General features: G+C 37.0%; 1 protein-coding gene across 6 annotated transcripts in view; it reads left to right on the top strand.

Annotated features, from left to right (window-relative positions):
* Nucleotides 1-20,071, top strand: part of HERC2 (HECT and RLD domain containing E3 ubiquitin protein ligase 2) — a 102,987-nt gene that overhangs the window by 11,084 nt on the left and 71,832 nt on the right. For 5 of the 6 annotated variants that reach the window (XM_083855537.1, XM_083855535.1, XM_083855538.1 and 2 more), the window contains 5 exons: nucleotides 540-654; nucleotides 8,163-8,300; nucleotides 16,410-16,629; nucleotides 18,352-18,452; nucleotides 19,218-19,374. In XM_083855537.1, the coding sequence (XP_083711663.1) occupies nucleotides 540-654; nucleotides 8,163-8,300; nucleotides 16,410-16,629; nucleotides 18,352-18,452; nucleotides 19,218-19,374 (731 nt within the window). The remainder of the gene's footprint in view (nucleotides 1-539; nucleotides 655-8,162; nucleotides 8,301-16,409; nucleotides 16,630-18,351; nucleotides 18,453-19,217; nucleotides 19,375-20,071) is intronic. The other variant, XM_083855539.1, reaches the window with a different exon arrangement.

Raw genomic sequence — 20,071 nt, 5'->3', positions numbered from 1 at the left:
AACTGGCTGAATTCATTTACAAATCTGTGCCTTGATGTCATCATTCTGGTAAAGATGCCCAGCTCTTCAGTTGCTGGTTGGCGAGAGGACTGTGTGCTTCTGTCTTGAGATTTTATGCAGCTTGACTTTGTTTGAATAGTTTTTCCTGAAGAGAAAAAGGACACCTCACACCCTCTCCCTGCCCCCCAGCCCCCAGCTGATGTCATCTTGAATGAATGGATAGTTCTGAGGTGACCAAACCCATGCTTTTGATGAGAATTTGTCTCCAAAAAAAAGTTCAGTTTGCTGGACTTGAACCTCTCTAAAATTTACCATTTTGCACTTTTAACCTGAAAGTAGCACAGCTAGACAATCAAAGATTCTGAATATTATTAAGTCCTTGTCACACACACACGCGCACAGTCTCATTTCTGATGAGATGGTACATGTGCTTTCTTTCTTCTGGGGTGATGTATAAAATTAATGTATTTTAAGTGTTAGCTTGAGTTGCCTTGAGAGAAAAGTGTATGTAACTATATATATTTTATTATTTTTAACAGCTTGCTTTTACACGAGATGGACTATGTGGCTTGTGGAATGAAATGGTAAAAGATGGAGAGATTGTATATCCTGGAACAGAATTAATACAGAGTGGTGAACTACCTCCAAGAAAAGGTATGAATTCTAAATTTATTTTAATTTGTTCATTTTTTTTCTTTCATTGTGGAAAATGGACTTCAGCTTCCATACTGTCACAAAACTTTCGTTTATCATCTATACAATTTGCAGGTATTAATGTTTTGAATTAAGAAATCACTTTCAATTGTATTTAAAAGTGTACGGAAAGGTAATGTCCAAGCCTCCAAATGAAGGCTTAAGTCTGTTCCAGCCTTGTGAAATTTAACTTCATAACTAGGCATGTTATTATGAGAGAGGCTTGGCAGTGTCTTTTTGTTTGGTATGCTTGCTGTGTTTACAGCTGAAGCCTTTGTTTAAAGGAAGTGGACTGAGGAATGGGGTAAATCTGATGCTGCTATTTCTAATTTTATTTACGATCTTCAGAAAGTAACTGAAAGGTCAGCTTAAAAACTGTCCACAATCTGCCTGAAAATGTTGTGCATGGTTTTTTTTTTTTTTGTTTTTTGGTTTTTTTTAAAGTTTTCCAGTGTACTTGAGAGCAGTTCTAATACTGCAAATGGCTAAGTAATATGTTTACTTAGAGAGATTACTTTGGTGGGGGTAGATTTTGTTTTGTGATGGGCAATGCTGGAATGGGGTGATTCTGCTCTTGCCTTTTTTTCGTCTTCACCACAGAAGTGGTGCTCTTTTGACTCCTTACTGAACAGAAAATGAAACTGGTCAAAAAGGAAAGTACTTGTTTCCTGATATGGCTGAAATGGACTTACCAAATGGTCAGATAAGTTTTGTCAGTGAGATTCCCAGAGAAATGCAGAGATGGGTAGAAATACTGCCTTTGGTAACAGTGAGCTATTATTTTAGCATTTTAGCCTCTCTTCTTCCTGAACTGTACTGTGTGATAGATGAGATATTTCAAACCAATAATGCTCAATTACTCATGTAGACAATTTTTTCATACCTGTAGTATGCCTCCTTTAAAAACAGGAGGAATGGATGTGTTTTTGACTAGAGGAGGTAATTTCTACAAGAAGTAAGATACAATAAAAATTTTATGAAAGAAGAATGAATTATACATTTACTTATCAAGAGTATAAGCTTTGTAGGTTATTAGTGGCTGCATGCTGTAGCAAAAATCAGGTTATGCTGCTAACTGTTTCAGAGTTAGAAAACTTTTGTCATCTCTATGCTTCTGGCCCTTTGGAATATTATTGTTGACACTGGGTGAAAATACAGCTGATCTTACCAGAAAGGCTGCTACAAAGCTCATGAAATGAGTGGGGGTAGTGTAATATTTGGATTGGCTAGTTCCATGTATATTAATAAAAGGCATTATAAACGTGATGCAATAAAGGGAAGGATTGCCTCCTCAAGGAATTGTAGGAAATGCTTTCCCATTCACTGACAGCTCATGATAGAGGTGGTGTGGTGGTTGTGATATGAGCATTCAAGACACTGTGCTTTCATGTTGAAGAAGGATAACAAACATCTGTAATACTGTAGGGTATAATGAAGTAAATACCTGCTTTGCAAATGAAATTGATGAATTGATCTTTTTGTGCTGGATACTTACACATTGTTTTTAGAGTTGTATTTGTACTAGCCTTTGACAGAAAAATGTTCTTCCAATATCTTAATAGCTAAGTAGCTACAGAGAGTTGAGATTTTTAGTTAGTTATGGTGCTGTAGTGCTTTTAGTAATTCTGAGAGTGGTTATAGAAAGATGTCATAGTATAATTCTTTTTAGTTTTCAGGGTAATCCTTGAAATATCAGCTAGGAAAATGCAATCTGTCACTTCTGATGCAAAATATAGACAGCAGTATAAAGTAAAAATCCAGAAGTATTTGGTCAATCGTCTGTGACTTCATGTTTGTCTACACTTATGATATTCATTCTGAACAATGATGAGAATTTTTTTTATGCCAGGTGTATGTATGTACATGTCTTAGAAGGTTCAAAAAGTGAAGGTTTAAAATATAAAGTGTTAAAGACTGTAGAACACTGTTTTTTCAAAATACAGAGTTTCTGACACTTTACTGTATAAATAAGGCTTTTATGTTACTCTAAAATGTCCAAGCTGTGATGAGGCTTTTGAAAGTTTTCTCATATGCATAGTGTGGTGGTGGTGAATGCAGACTGCCACTTGTTGTTTCCAGTACTGTATTGTGGTGGGTTGACCTTAGTCAGATGCTCACCCTTCCAGCTCCTCCAGCTCCTTGCTTGCTGCCCCTCCACTGTAGGACAGAGGGACAAAATAAAATGGAAAAGCTTGGGATAGTTGAGATAAAGCCAGGGAGATCGCTTACCAGTTACTGTCATGAGCAAAATAGTCTTGGGGAAAAATAATTTGGTTTATTTTAGTGCCAATTAAGATAGAATTGAATGGTGAGTAACAAAGGTAGAAACTAAAATGCCAACGTCCACTTGTCTTTGCTTCTGGAGGAGTTAAGTGTAGGTGTTGCATAGCACAGATCATACCTGTTCCTTTCCATAGCTGGAGAGTGTATGTTCTTCTGTGTATTTCTTGAAACACTGCAGTAGTTTTGAAATTTAAGGAACAGCTTTTTCAGGCTCTTAGCTCTTAGGATTAATGTATGAACTGTGTTTCAGTGAAGTTAGCTTTCATATATGATACTGTGTTGGCCTACAGGATTCTAAAATGCAGATATCTGGCTTACCAGGCTTGAGTTTTGAGGAAAAAAAAGGCTAATCAAGGGTATTTTTGGTCACTGTCAAATCATGTTGTATGTTTGCTTCTGTTAGGCGGTGGTGAATCATGGAACCAGAAAAATTGGTGGTCAGTTTGCACCTCTGAACTTGGATCAAATTGAGTTTCATGAAATTAAAATCTAAAGTATTTACATCTGTTTAGTTGGTACTTACTTTTTTGCATAAATCATCTGCAAATATAATTCAAGAGAAGAGGTAAAAGTACATACAAGTAATGAGATTTATATAAATCCCAACGGTTTCATATGGAAAGCAATATAGGTTGATATCAATATTCAGAGTTTGCTGCTAAATTGACTAGTTGGAGATAAACAAGAGAGGTTGCTCCATGTAGTCCCTTTTATTCAGTCTTTTTAAAGAGATTTTAATTTAAGACCATCCACTATAAGTCTATTTCTTCCCTACTGCTATAGCTGTCGATGCTGACTGGACTGTTCAGAAGAGGCACTTCATCCTGTCAGTGGATATTAGCAGTGGCAATAGACTGGAAGAACATGCTATTGGTAGCAAAAAACATTCCTTTTCTCTCTAGGAAGAATATAGAACTAGTGCATTATTTCTCTCCTGTTAGCAAGGAGGTTTGGTTAGGAATAAGGTCTTTGTTTTGAATTCATGGCACTTTAAGAAAAACATGTTTGATAAATGTGTTCAACAGAATGTGTTTGTATGTTTCCAAGTATCATCTGAGGACACAGCTGTGACAGTAGTGATGTCCAAATACAGGTGCACTTGTAGCATTGCATGTATTTCAAAGACAATCAGGCTGCCCTCAGGAAATTTGGATTAGATTAATACCCTGTATATGGGAAGCTGTGTTCTGAAAATAATAAAAAGTATTAAATAATAGTATTCTTACTAAATTTTCAAGTTAGAGAACTGTTACTGTTAAATTTTAGCACATATCAGTCTCTTTAAGACACACAGGTCTCATTTGTGGGTTGCTATTTCTTATTTATTTTTGATTCCCCAAACTTCATAGGTGGAAAATTCTGTTTCATTTAGCTATTTTAAGTTCCAGGATAAAAATATGAAATCATCAGCTTCATACCTCTGTCCTGCCTTTGGTAAACACTGTGGGCTTTCTCTTCTGTTCTCCCTTTCCTGAAAGTTGGACCTTTCTCAGCCTGGTGCCTCTGAATACACAAACCTCATTTAGCGTTGCACCTGCAAGCAGGTTAATTGAAGCCCAAATGACACCAGTAATTCCAGAGAGGCTGGCAGAAACAAAATATTTATGACAAGAATAACAGTATGTGGGAATTAGTTATGGTGGCTGCTGTTCAGACCACATTATAAATCAAACTGTAGTAGTGTGTAGGCATGTAGGCTGGTCCTCCTTTGAGCCTCCTTTTTTGTGTAAGGGAGAACTTGTTAAAAGTAAGAAGTGCAACTTTTGTCTTCTGCTTTCCCTAACCCAGCTGTGGTCTGTACCCAGTGGCTCAAGAGTTCGGTGCTCAGCTGTGGATCATCATACTCTCTCTGCAGGATGGGGAAGTCTGTAGTCACTCTGTTGGACAGTTTGATTTCATAAGTTTATAATGCTCTATTGTAAATTCAAAATATAATTTAATGCATTTTAAAAAGCCAGTATACCAGGGAAGAAAATAAACTTTATTTCTGATTAGGGTTAGGAGATCAGTGTCTTATCATCTAACCTAGAAGGTTGCATAAATACGGTTTGCAAATGGTAAGGCGTGTATCTTTCTCTCACAAATAACTATCAATTTTGTGTATGTAGGTGTATATATATATGTGTGTGTGTATGTGTGTGTGTAAAAAATGAAGAATTTTTGACAGAAAACATATTGTAGTTGAAATATTTCCTGGATCTGGGACTACCAAATACTGGTTTAGGATGGTTATAAGATACAGCCCTTGTATAAGCACACTGTGTGACTTTTTGCCCTGTCAGTGGCAACATCTGTAGGGAAACTGTTGCAGGCTTTCTCTCTGTGGAGGGATTCCCAACTACGTGAGTTCATTGGCATTTCAGAGCAGCACAAGACCATACTAGAACAGGTGGTGGAGGCGACTATGCAGTGTCAGGGTTTTTCTTCATTGATTATGAAATCTAAGTTCCATTTTTAGTGCTTCCTTTTTGTCCTCTGTTCATACCAGATTAGGCTGTGGCTGTGCAAGATAGTGTACACATGGTGAGCTGCTGTTCTTTGATTTAGGAGTTAATTTCTAGTTGAGAATGGCTACTTCAGTTGCTCAGTTTTGACTGTTGGCTGTGTATACCTGTCTCAGTGTAGAGATCTAAGGCTATAAGAAACATAATAAAGAGAAAGGTCTTTCAGGGGGATGTTATGCATTTGTTTCCTCCACCACAATACTCACAAAATTAAGTTGAATCATGCTGACACACTGCATTGTATTTTTGCATACATTGTTTTGAAAACTATCTTACTACTTGTTACTTTGTTCAGTTCTGGCTTTGCTCAAGGTAGTTCTCCTCCCTGACCCTCTTTCTGGAAAATCTTTGGGTCTTCCAGTTTAAAAATCTTTCATGAAGCATAACAGAACTTCTGATGACTGTGTTGCTGCTTTCAATCTAGACTGGTACCAGCTTTGTCTGTTATGTGGCAAGTGGTATTTTGCAAGTTTAGTGAACTGTCTTTATGGAACAATTTGACATGGTCTTTTGACGTGATTTTTAGCTCATTTCCTTCCCACTTTTTCTTTCATTGCTTCTCTTCTTGGTTCATACAGACAATTAAAAAAAAATCCTCTGGTGGATTTATATGCCAGAATTGTTTTTATTCCATACAAAGCTCAAGTTCCCACCTGGATTGGGATCTTCTCTATTTGCAGTGAAGAGCTTGATAAAATGACTAACTTTGTAGCCCATGGTTGTCATCCTTTGCCAAGGATCTGTTAAAAAGCGTAACAAGTTCTCCCACAGCTGCCTGCAAAACGGTGTCTTGGCACAGCACCCTTCTACCCACTAACTAATGCTCCAGACCCTGCAAAGTGTGTCTCTAGACGTGTGGGTGTGTGGAGAAACAGTGAGATTATGGTGTTACTGTGGAAGTATTCTGGACCACTGGGGCTGAACAGGGTCTATAATGGGTTCTTTACTTTTAATGTTATTTGCTTGTGCCTTTGAAAAGCAACAGCTGGATTGAATTGCATTTTGGAATTGTTATCAAACTGGTGACTCACAGGCTGTTCCTCAGTGTTTGAGGGACATAGTCTGCTTCCCTGTTTGCCGCTTGCAAGAGGCATAGCCAAATGGCATTTTCCTGTTCTTGAATGACTTTGCTCCCTCTTCCTTGTCCCACAATCTCAGCTCCATCATGGATACTGTAATTATGCCTCCTTTCCTTTTTTTCGTGCCCTTCAGTCTTTACTTCCTGAGCACTAGTGTCAGTTATGGGTTAGGAAACAGTGATTAAATTTAAAATTTGTGTAATTAAAGCTCCCCAAAAAAGCTTTATTTTGAGAGGTGTTACCAGTTAAAAAAACTTAAAGAGAGAATCACAGATCCAGTCTCAACAAGATTAAACATTAATTTTCTGTTAGGCCAGATGGAAAGAATAGTTGAATGTTTTTGTATATTGTGATAGGTGTGTTTTGTACATTCTGAGGTCATGAGAGCCTTTGATCTCACTCTGAGTGAGCCAGGCTGCAGTCAGGTGTTCTATGTCTGGCTACTGATGTAAACCTCTTGCTTATTATTTTCTTCTGATTTATGCTGGTACAAATGCTGTCTTTTTTGTTTTGTTTTTTTGTTTTTTGTTTTTTGGTGGGGTATGTGCGGTGAGAGAGGAAAAAAGAGAAAATAATGGTGCTTATCTGTCATGTTGTGACTGGGACATTTAGGGAGGGGAGTCTCTGGACTAGATCGGCAGGTGGGAATGTAGGATTGTTCAGTTGTAGGAGCCAGCTAAAAAAGGCTGGAACTGAACTCTTCATGGATAAATTTCAAATGCTGGTCTTGAGGAATTTTGAGTGGTATGGTTTGAAAAGAAGGTGAGGGTGAGGAAAGTAGTTGACCATGCGTCCCTCAATTCCAAGGGAATTTTATCCATTCAGCTGACTGGAGATATGGGTATGGAAATCCATAGTCCCAATATAAATAAAGAGCAACTTCCAGCTGTCTAGTTTTCCTGTATTTAGAAAATTGAGACTTTCAGGCAGCCTTTAATTACAGAGGTAAGTGACTGATGTCTGTGTTCTGACTTTGAAAGTAGTCTCAAATGGATTGTATGTGCTGCTTTGTTGCTTGGGCAGAAAATGGTGGCATTATATTTTCGTTACTTGCTAGTAATTGCTAAGATGCTAGATGTTTTATAGATGTTGACATAATGTTGCATCAAATTAGTGTAAATGACAATATATAGCACTACTTGATTTTGCAATTAAGGCTATTGCTGTCCTTTTTTTTTTTTTTTTTTTGTTCTGTTGGAAATGGAATGTGAAACCAAGTAAATGCTACAGCAATATGGATAATTGGGAGCACAACTTGACTTCGAGTGCTTCCTTTGCAGTACTGTGTATTGCAAATCTTTTGCAGTTCTTACATGATGGTATCTATATTAAATGTTCATCCTCCTGAGGAGGTTACATAGGTGATTTCTGGATTGTAAGGTCACTGTCTTACGAAATGTAACATGAGACCCAGCACCTGTGACAGCTAATGTGGTAAAATACTACTTCCCCCACACTGTGTTCTCTTAATGATTGACAATATTTTTGTAAGCTTGTGGACTGGGGATTTCACCCTTACATCTCTAATCTAGACTTGAATTCAGCCTGAATTGAAGGTGGCTTAACTGGTCTCTTTTTTTCCCCTCCCTTTTGTTTTCTTTAGATGAAAGCACTGATTGCCAAACTACATCAAAGAAAGAAGAGCAAAACGACAAAGAAAAGAAAGATGAAGAAGAGACTCCACTGCCCACCTACAGGGCCAAATCCATTGTTGAGAGTTGGGTGTGGGGTAAACAACCAGGTATTACAGCTGTTTTGGTCATTGTCACTGACATTACGAATTCTATAGTGATCCCTACTTTTGTAGCATCAGGAAGTATTTGTACCAAATGTACTTGCTGACCTATGCATCTGTTAGGTTAATGAAATTGGTTGCATAAGTGGTGAACTGTGATTGAAATCAAACATTTGCTGTAATTAATTTGAGGTTTAATTAGACTCTTGACTTGAAGAGTCAATTTGCCCCTTTCAGGCTGCTTAAAGGAATGATAGACTGATTTGGAAGAAGTGAAGTTACCCAGTGAAAAATTCCAGTGTCTTCAGAATATTTCTTTTCAATTGCTGACATTATAAAGAAATTGCTTAGTTTCTGAAGCCTGAATTTTCTGCAGGCAATAATGGTTTAATAGGTGATTTTTCTCTTTAGTTTCATGGTCTGGTAGATAGGTTTGTGTGGGTCATGGGAGTAAGGCTGAAATAGTTAGTTCAGTTAACTGTTTTTCCTGACCTTTGCTGACAGTAATTGCACCTGTAGTGGCAGTGGAAAAGCAGTTTGTGTGTTCACATCTTTGTGTAGGGGGTCTATAAAATACTTCTTTTGATACTGAAGCCAGTTGAAGTTCCTGGCTGGTTGTTACTGTAGAGCAGCAGTTCATTGTCTAAAATTGCCCATGTTTAAAAATAGCAGATCAGAAGAAGCCTCAGTTCAGTAATTTATTTTACAGTTCCTGGTACATGATGTTGCCTGATTCAGATGTTGGCATGTACAACCTTCAGGGACATCTGTTGTGCCACTTGTCCTTTCCCCTCACCCAGAAGCACTTGAAGATCCCTGGGAAAAGTATTATCTATTCAGTGCCAGAATCTGCATCTGTGTAGCTGTGTTTGCTAGGGGAGATTCTTGTTTCTGTTGAGCCACAGGTCAGCTGCCAGCCTGCTGTCCTCTGCTCTGTGCCAGCCTGCTTGCTCCCTTTCCTTAAGGACAGGAGGACAGATGGATTTGCTGTCACTCTGGTAGTGGGACAGAATCTTGCAGTATATTGGGAATGATAAGAATTGCCACTACAGTGGAAGAGGGAGCGAGAATTGAATGTGTTGGAGAGATGTGATCTGAAAGTCACATTATTTATGTCTTTTATGTTCTTATTTAATGTTCATTGCTGAAAAGTAAAATAAAACTATTTCACAGAATGGTAATCTGAATGTCAAAAATCTTACCAAATTTATTCCAGCTGACCAAAGTGTTTGGGGAAAAACTTGGTCTTTTAAACTCACCCTTCAATTATTTTTTAAAAAATTGAAAAGAGTAGTTTTTCAGAATAAAAAGGATATATGTGTTTTTTGAGTTTTCAGAAAGAAATAGCTTTCTATCTTGTAGTTGCTTTTAGTGCTTATATATATATTACGGTTATTGCCACGTGTATGGATTCTTATTTTAGAAATCATCTGTGAAGACTTTATAATTTGTCAGAAATAAATGTTTATTCCTTGGTCCCTGTTACCATTTGTGCTTGAAGTTTGTATCACCTAGCTGTGACAAAAATCCTTCAACAGTACTATGAACACATTTGTGGTTTATTTATACAGTAAATACATTTATTGTATAAATAAACTGCAAGTGTGGCTTTTGTTCATGATTGTAGGTTACCTTGTTTTGCATTTGCCAGAAATGTAGCTTAACAGCTGCCTTTTAGATCATCCTAGTTTTTGTGTCTTGATAGTTAATTTTGAAAACACTATATAGCATCACTTCCATTTTGATACTTTCTGTTAATGTTTCATAAAATGAGAACTGTTTTAGGTGTTTCTTCTGTTATCCTTCAAAAAGTAAACTTTTAAACATTTCCTTGTCAAAACCAGGAAGGAACTTTTAAAAAGGAGAATTGTTTTTTAAATATAGCATTGCTGATCAAGTAAGAATTAAACACTTACTACTATGTCTTCATTTATGGTTTATATTCCCTTACAAGTAAGCTATAATTTGGAGATGGAGATTTGAAGTTATGTTACAAAAAGAACTGAAGAGGCATTTAAAGGCAGTGTTTCAGGTCAATACACTGAAGTATTTCTACTGAGTTTAATGATTTACAGCCTTACATTATGAAAATAGTAACTGGATATTGGACACTGTATGTTTTAGAAGTGCTGTAATACAATCTTATTTTGCCAAGTGTTGAGGATCTTGGTGTTGAACTTCAAGTAATCTAGGTCAGTGGGCCTTGTGACACCCCTCCCCCATGAGAGCTAAGAGATTGTGAGAGCACAGAGAAAAACCTGCTCATTAAATGTGTTGAGAAACAGTACTTCATGTGCCCCTCAACTCCGTGCTTGTTCTGTCATCCTGGCACAAGTTCAGAGAAACAAAATGCTTTCTGCAGATCTCATTTATGCTGATATCACTGTGCTGTCAGAACAGGGCAAAGACATCACAGGGTTTTTTTCCTTTTTTTTTCTTGTTTTGTAATGGTCTTACTGTTCCAAGTACTGTAAGAATACGTAAGATAATAAATAGATGTGTGTAAGTCATTATTTGACTTAAAGATTTTTTTTTCTTTCTCTTTTGCATCTTAGTGGTCTTCCATTTCATGCTCAGCTCTTTTGTGATACCACTGTTAAACTATTCATGTTTTACATGAATGCTCCCTTAAAATATCTTCTGCCTATTGTATTCATACCAGATTGGGTATAAAGCTGTTCCTCTGATTCTTTCTAAAAATTCTGGTTTACTACCTTCATCAGTTTTCTTTTCTGAAGATATCTAGGTATTAACATCTTACCTGATCTAGGTGTTCAGCCCTAGGTATGGGGGAAAAAAAGAGGAAACTCTTGAAGTGGTTGTTCAAAGCCTACAGAAAATAGAGCTTCTTTTTCTTAGTCATAATATGCTTAAGATTGGCTGTATTGAATCAAACTTTTTACAAATAGTGGTGCATCTTATTTTTCAGATATTCTTAGTACAATATCACCAAGATTGCACCAAAGAAATGCTTTATAGGCAGTACTGAAGAGGCGAGGTTAAAATTAACCATGTGACTTCAGTGATCTTGCTGAGATCCTTGTTATTACCCAAGTGCACTTGTATTCCTGCATTCGTGTTGTGAGAGGAGGAGATAGGCAGAACTTCCATCCTGTAAGGGACTTTCAGTTACATGTTGAAATCTAAATTTACTCTGTGTACAGAAGTAACTAAAAAGTAGTCATGGCACTGAAATGCTCTTCTTTTAGCCTTCTCTATTGAGATATTTTTGACTTTTATCAAATTTCTTGATTCATACTTTCAAGTTTGGATTTAGAATGCTGAGTCAAAGGATGAAATTTGACCCTCCCTGTTTTAGATTTCTCAGAGCTCCTTCATCCCTGTATTTTCTTTTACATTTTGCCTTTGCATCATCATCCCATCCTGTTCCCTCTACCTCAGTTTGAAACCACTTGTCCAGCTCCAAATATCTGTTTTGTTGCTGTTGATGCCCTTAAGGAGTGTATGTGTTAGTGTGTGGTTTTACACACAGACAAGAATTTAAATTCTTGCTATTTTTTTCTGTGCGTGAATATTAGAATGTCAGGTTAAACAAGTTGAGATGTTGATGATCTAAAACCTTTCAAAATTATAGAATCTTAGAATATGCTGAGTTGGAAGAGACCCATGAGGATCATGGAATCCAGCTCTGCTCAGGACAGCCCCAAGGGTCACACCATGTACCTGAGAGCATTGTCCAAATGCTTCTTGAACTCTGTCAGGCTGGTGCTGTGACCACTGCCCTGGGGAGCCTGTTCAGTGCCCAAACACCCTCTGGGTGAAAAAACATTTTCCTGACATCCAACCTAAACCTGCCCTCTCTCAGCATTATGCCATATCCTTGAGTCCTGTCACTGGTCACAAGAGTGAAGGGCAGGTACTTGCCCCTCCACTTCCCCTCACAAAGATGTTGAAGAGATGTCCCCTCAGTCTCCTGCAGGCTGAACAAACCAAATGTTCTCAGCTGCTTCTCATAAGGCTTCCCCTCCAGACCCTTCACTGTCCTGCACCAGCCACAAAATGAGAGGCATTTGGAATGCACATGCAGCTGATCAATATTTCTCCTGCTGAATACTAATAAAGTGAAGTCTGATGTTGTTCATTTTTCGAACAGGGGAGCAGAAAGCTAAAAACTAAATGCCCTTTAGGCATTATATTCTTTCTTGGTATAAAATATCATTGAAAGCTGATTTTGGTTTTGTTTCTGAAGGAAATTATGTATATGTGATGGTATTTTTGTCCTTCCCTCTAACTTTTCAATTTGCTCATTCTAGAGGATTTGAAGGGTCATTAAAAGCCTGTTATGACAAGCCAGCTGCATCCTTTATCTCTTCTTTGTCCCCTGAAAATAGTGTATAGTGGAAGAGGAAAGAGAAGACAAAATATGAAATTCTCTAGGAAATTAGAGCACATTAGTTCTGCTGGTGACAGGAATGTGTACTCATTATAACAGTAGATTCATGCCAGATTCTGCTTGAAACGTGTTTCCAAGTCTGAAATCTCCACCCTGTAACATCTATCTTAGTGGTTACTAAAGTTTAAGTCAACCTTGTTTCTGTGTTTGCTGTTACTAAAGTTTGAGTCAACCTTCTTTCGGTCTGATATTGGCATTTTTAAGGTGCCCAGTTAAATTTACCTGTCAGAAGTATGTAGTGTTCCCTAAAAGAGCTAATGAAAAGAGCATTAAGGAACCACAAATCATGTTAATTTATTTCTTTGTGCTGCTAAAACAGGAGTAAATTGCTTTTGGACATGATACCGATCTTAGGTTTGTGTAGGGTTAGTGTTCTGGCTGTGGCTGAGACGATTTAAGAAGCTGCTGTCTTCACCTGTTTGTTTTGAAATACCTGAATAATGCCATTTCTTAACGCTGTTCTATCAAATAGGCGGGGTTAAACAATTCCAGTGGAATTAAGAAGTGAAGATGTGTAGTTGTGCTCTTTGCTAAGAGGAGGGAGAGATGTGATAAATTTTAACAGAAGAGGTTAAAACCCTTACCTGTCTCTACTGCAGCCGGCAACATACCTGACTGTTGCTGCCAGTTAACAAGTATTCTGCTAATGGTGGTTTGAGAATTTAAACTGGTGTGATGTGGCTCCAACTCTTACAGTGCAGGTGCAGATTAGGAAAATGAAGTGTCTCCACCCTTCACAAAATAACTGGCAAAGCGTAGCATTGCAAAAGATGGTTAGCATCAAGGCTGGTGTAGTGACATATGAACAGTTTTGTTTAAAGAGTTCCCTGTAACCTTCTCAGATGAAATTTGAATCGTTACTATTAATAAGCTATTCTCTCATTAGACTGTTCAGTTCATCAGTAACAAGTGTTGCTCAGATTTGAGGGTTTATTGAAATGAATTTCACTGCATTGATTCCCAGATGTATTTAAATCTTTTGAAAGATTAACTAAATTTTTTGTAAAGATAAATTTACTTGTGGAATAAGAGAAGATTTAAAGTGAGGAAGTATATAGATATAATTCATTTAAAAATAGTGTTACTTTTAATAAAACAAGACAGTTCTTGGTTCAGTTTTCAGATGTCTGAGTTATAGAGATACTGGTACCTGTTGCAGCCTTTACTACACTTTGTAGATGAACTTTGTTTTGCATTCTTGAAATACTAAGGAAGCCTATATGAAATATTTATGAGCAGAATATTTTAGTTTTGCTAGAAAGCCTTCTTAAAATTGCAGCCATTTTTACTTGTGGAGGCACATCCTTCTCCCCCAGCTTTCTTAACCTCCCTCTAGGTCTGAGATCATTGAAACATGTCAAACCCTAAACCTTAACAAGGCAATTCTGCTGACAAGAAATGCATCTCTCAATTTATGTAACACCTGGATGTCATTGTGGCTGGTTGAAAGTGGTTTGAAAGGTATGCAGTTGCAGACTTTGAGGGAAAGTTCCTTCTGAAGTAATAGCTAGAGGATTGGTGAGTAGGTGGTATCTGCTTGTCCCAAGTGTTTCTTTTTAGTAGTCCCCACAATGGATTTTCTGTAAGTATGTTGTTTTGGAACAAAGGGCTTTTTCACCTAAGTCTTCAAGTCTCAAGAAACGATTTTTAAGGGTTTTCACGATTAGGTAACTTGCCAGGCAGGAATGAAGGATGGATGCTGTAGCTCTGTATTACTTGACAGACTCTGCTGAATCTATCACCCAGTCCTTGTTTTCTGTAGCACCAAACACGGAGTCTCTTCCCCAAACATTAAAACTTTGAAATTCCCCAAACATGTTAAAGTGCCTTCTTTTTTCATCACTATTTCTTTACTTTTCCTACAGATATGAGACCATAGTTTGGGAAATGAATCTGCTGGAGAAAATTATTTGTCAAAACAAAGGGTGATAAGCAAAGTCTCTTTGTGAAGAAGAGAGCATGGTCATTTTGTACTTCTGTGTTGTAGCCTGGTGGTTATTTAGAGGTTGATAGGACTTGAGTTTTTAGGAAGGGGGGAAAAATGTGATTTTTATGTCTTTAAATGGTTTTCTTAAAGGGATCATGGAACTGGGATGTCAGTATTGACTATGTTCTGTTGTGGTACTCTGAAGTATGCACTGCGAGATGGAGGGGGTTTTTGTGTTTTTGCTTTGTGCTACAGAGTTCTTTGGGAAATTTTGTAGAGCTAAAATTAGAGATGGCGTGGCTTTTTGTCAAATTTCTTGTTGGTTTTGCCATATTTCTTGTTGTTTGAGTCAGCCTGTATAAGTGCTGCCATTGCTTTCTTCTGAGAGGTCTAGATGGCAAGGAATATTTTCTAATCTATTCTCTCTTGTTGAAAAAATAAGTCCCTCATAGTGAGGTGGAAAGATGTGAATTGCGTAGGGAAAGGAGTCTAACACATTATGAAAGGGTGAAATGTGAGTAGCAATATTGAAAACAGGCTGGGGTGATGGCTGACAGCAAACCATAAATGACTGTGCAATGTGATCCAGTGGCAGAGAGGGCTGCTTGAATTCTTTCCTGGGTACACGAAGATGGGGGACAAAACTCTGCTGCAGTTGCAAAGGAAGTTCTATGCCTCCTTAGATAAAACCTTTAACCATAGAGACTACCATAAATCTGTTTAAATTTCTACAGTTTGGAGGCACTTGTTTCCAAAAAATATGTTGGCTTTGTATGGTTATGGGCTTGGCTTTTTATAATTACTTTGAAGTGTGTCCATCTTCTCACAAGCTGTTGTTACATATATGCAGACATATGGTTTTTTTCATACCCCTTAGTCAGGTGTCATTTAAAACAAAGATACTTCTGTGTAGCTGCCAGGCAACAAACAGGGCTGGCTTAGGGACGAGTATAGTAATGCAGTGTAAAGAGGAGTGGGGTGACTCAGTGATCAGACTGTTAATGAAGGGACAGAAAAGAAGCCCGTTAGGAATGTACTTTGTTGATACTTGTCCTAGGAATTAAAGCTACAGAGTATATAAAAATACGGTTTCCAAGTTTTTGTTTTAGAATGGCTTTTTGTTGTTGTTTTTGACAATGTGCTTGCTACCAGCTGTTATTAAATTATTAGGACTTTGGGTTGTTGCTCTGGTGTTGTTACTCTGGTGAAGAGAAAAGAGAATTAATATTCTGGTGTTGGTACAGAAGTCTGATCTTTTATTTATTAATAGTGCTTGAAAGCATCTTAAATTTTGGACATTATTTGTTTCAGAAGCATAGCAGCTCTTGGCAGTGATCCTAGAGCTTCTGAGAATAGTTTTATAACTTCTGAGAAACTTAAGATAATGTGTATCAGGTGCAAAATGAAAGTATATTCTTGTGGGGACTTGCAAGGGACTTGCCTGCAGTTAAGACATGTCTGACTCTAAGGTTGGATGATGATACAAGTTCGTTGTCTAACTTGTTTTTTTGGAAGGCATAAATATTTCCTGTGATGTTTTAATTTCAGACATAAAATGCAAAGGTTTAGATATGTTTAGACAAAACCAGTTTTGATGATAAACTTGGTCTAAAGACCTGTTAAATATGATTGTATTGATGTCATACCATGTGCATTAAATATGGAAGCAGGGAGTTTCACTGGGTTCAGACTTCTGGTCAATTTACAGTTTTCAATTTGTCATCTCGATACAAAGATGAATATCCATAAAATGATATCTCTCTCTGATTCTCAGACGTGAATGAATTGAAGGAGTGCCTTCATGTACTAGTGAAGGAACAGCAGACTCTGGCCACACAAACTGCAACGACAGCTCTCTCAGCTATGAGGCTAAAGCAGAGGCTGGTTATCCTGGAACGATATTTCATTGCTTTGAACAGAGCAGTTCTTCAGGAGAATGTCAAAGTGAAGTGGAAAAGCAGTAGTGTTCCTCTGCCTGCTGTGGATAAGAAAAGGTAATAACACATGCATGAACAAATTAATCCATTAGAAAAGTTAAAGAAAGGTTATCAGCCTTTCTGTGGGAGATTAATCTGATTTATTCCTCCTTGCGAAACATTAATTATAAAGAAATTTCTTATTTCTTAAGATGGCTTTACCATATTAAGTGGTGTTACCTGCCATCAGTTCTCCTTCTTGCATGGTGATTTCTTATAGTATCTCTGTTTGTACTAGGAGGTTTTTATTTAATATGTTGTTGTAGGTATTAAACTTTGAGCTATAAGTATACATTTATTGAAGTATTTCTTTTGTTCTGCTCAGTTAGAAAGTATGGAAAAATCTGAATCAGAAATGGTGTTAATGGAAATTCCATTGTTTGAGTGACAATATATTTTTGTCAATAGTTGCCCAGTTAAATAGTTCCTCAGCTCACATAAAATAAAAAATGCAAATACATGAAAGCAGAACATAGAACCTTGGCTTGGGTGAGAAGTGATGTAATTGTGCATTTTATATGAAACTATTTAATACAAATACAAAAAAAGCTGAATATACTTTTCCTTAGTTTGAGTGAGAAATGATGTAATTATGCACTTTATATGCAATTATTTCAAGAGAAGTAACTGAGTAAGAACTCATCTGATAACTTTTCATGTCTGGATAACTATCTAGACCTAAAAATAGAAAAATCTATCAGATAAGGCATTAAATGAAGTGTTCAGTAGCTGTCTGACAGAACAAGCTATTTGGCTAGGGAAATTTTTGTTAGATTGTCTCTAGCTTCAGATATGAAAGGAGAATGTAAGTAGATGTCGCAACTAGTTATTATGGAATTGGAGTTCTGACAAGGATATCTTTCTCTGAATAGACTGTTCTCTTGAAATTTTTTTTTCAGCTCTGATTAAATAGAGCACTGATATGTTTAAGCTACCAGTTTGATAAAAAGTTTGCAAGTGTAATTTCTTGAAAAAGTCCTAAGCTATTCACTTTCTTTGTAGTCTCACAACAAAACAAAATAGTCTTGGTGATTCAGTGTTGGAAGTGGTAGGAAATCTCTTGATGCTGTCTACAAATGGGAGTTTACTTAAATTAATTTGATTGTCTGTATGAGAAGAGAAATTAACAGAAATGATTGTGAGTCCAGGGGATATTACCAAAAGTTGAAGCTATCTCTCTTCCTTACAAACAAAAGTACAGAAACTGCAAAGAGAGATGTTTTTAGCATTGACACTTGAATAGAAAGATAAGTAATGACAAAATGGGCAGAATTAATTATCAATAATTAAAGGTGATTTTTAAAAAGTCTGGAAGCTTAACTTATGCTGTCCAAACTAACTAAAAGTACAGACTTCCCAAGTAAATAATTAGTACATGAAGTACCTTATGTTTGTGTATTTTGAGTAAAGTGTCATAATTTCACTAGGAGTAAATGTGGGCATTTTTTTTGTCCATTATGGTGGTCTGGTTTCTATTTTTCTATGTGAAGCTTTTTGCTATTGGACATTGAATTGTTTCTTTGAAGTGTTTGAGGTTGAATTTTGGTTGCCGACGTTTTGATGTTGTTCGCTTTGTTTGTCAAGGCACAGCTATGATTCTTTACAAATAAAAATTGTGTATGCATGCATATGGCTGAATTATAAAATCATCAAATATATGTTATACAAAATAGTCATAACATAAATATATATTATTGTAATACAAATTTATTGAAAATTTTCATGCATAATTTGATTTAGCTCAAGACCTGTTGGCAAAGGTGTGGAAGGACTTGCACGTGTTGGATCCCGAGCAGCACTTTCATTTGCGTTTGCTTTCCTTCGTAGAGCCTGGAGATCAGGTATGTCTACTGTTGAGCATATTGCATATGTATTTCATTTGAAGCCAGGTGACTCATTAAAGTGTCCGTGTTTTAAATATTGGCATAGAACTATAAATTTATGAATGATAGATTTGCATAATTGCACTTACGTGATACTATGCCAAACTGTGTTGTTGCTGATCAAAGCCACCCAAGCCAGTACCAATAGTGGGTTTTTCTGGGATATTTTAGGCTGAGGAAGGTAAGCTGGGATTTCACAAAAAGCATGTATTTTTAATGCTAGATTTCAGAAAAGTTAGATTTATTCTTCAGACAAGGTCAAGCCACTATGTTATTACATGGTAGTAGCAGCTTAGAAAAGGTTTGAGTGTGAAGCTTGTGTTTAGTTTGCGTACTTGTCAGCTATTGTCAAATTGCAGAGGTTGGCAGAATTGTCACCTGTGCCCTAAACCTGCCTGTCTCAGTCTGCACCATTTGGTCAGTTGGCAGGTGTGTTACTGGAAGGTGACTTACTCCAGCCAGTCCTAGCTCTCCTCTTTTGTCAGAGTGTGCCTAGTGAAGTGAGCTGGTTTGGGTTTTCAGCTTTCTGATTTTTCTCTTTTTGGTGAAGATTTCTTCATAATCTTGCAGTCATATGTTCATGTGGAAATTGAGAACTTTGTCTGTAGGAAGTAACTTGTATCGTGTGTTGGATAAAAGCTCCACATGATAAAATATTGTGTACAACAATTTCTCTAACTTCTATAAAGGTGGGAATGTAACTGCTGTTGCTGTGTTCCTTAGGTGAAGATGCAGACTTGTGCAGTGAATTGTTACAGGAATCACTTGATGCACTGCGAGCTCTACCAGAGGCATCCCTTTTTGATGAAGGGACTGTATCTTCTGTGTGGCTGGAAGTGGTAGAAAGAGCTACTAAATTCCTAAGGTCTGTTGTGACTGGGTAAGTTTCTTTTTTTGAGCTGTTAAATGGCAAGCTTGGATCTCTCAGAAGGTGGTGGTATAAACATAGTGATTTATAGAAAATTTGTAAGATTTCCTTCCTTTTCTGATGTTATACAAGCAAGCAAAAAATCAATGAACTATTGAAATGCTGCTCTTTAAATATGATTTAATGATTTTAGCTGCTTAAGAAAAATCTGAATTGGAATATTCTGAATGACTGCATGAAGACCTAGCAAAGGAATTGTGTTTTACTAATGTAAACATATCCACAGAAGAATGCTTTGGTAGTGCTATATATGTGCACTCTTAATTGTGCCCTTCAAATGTAGTAAAATAATACAGGTTTTTGTGCATGAGGGAAAATATACTCATGTTGGACTTGGAACAGTCTCCTGCTTTCCCCTGTTAGGTAGGCTTCAAGTTGTTACCTTTTTACAGTAGTTACTAGAAATGTCTTTTCAATACTGGAACTACATCCTTAAGGTGAATATCATAAAACATACTTGAATTGCACCTGTGAAAAATGTTTTTCATGTTCTTAGCATGTTCAGTAGAACTGTAGATAGATAGTGAAGCTTGTGGTGTTTTTAAAGCTTAGCTGTTCCTCTAAAACTTGATCTAGCTTGGAATGTGTGGGCTTTTCTTATCAGAAGGGTGATGAAAGCAACTGAGATTTTTCTGTAAGTTTAGTGGTT

The sequence above is a fragment of the Zosterops lateralis genome (assembly GCF_965231275.1).
Source record: "Zosterops lateralis genome assembly, chromosome: 2".
NCBI classification, from domain to species: Eukaryota; Metazoa; Chordata; class Aves; order Passeriformes; family Zosteropidae; genus Zosterops; species Zosterops lateralis.
This window is presented reverse-complemented; position numbering and strand designations above follow the sequence as displayed.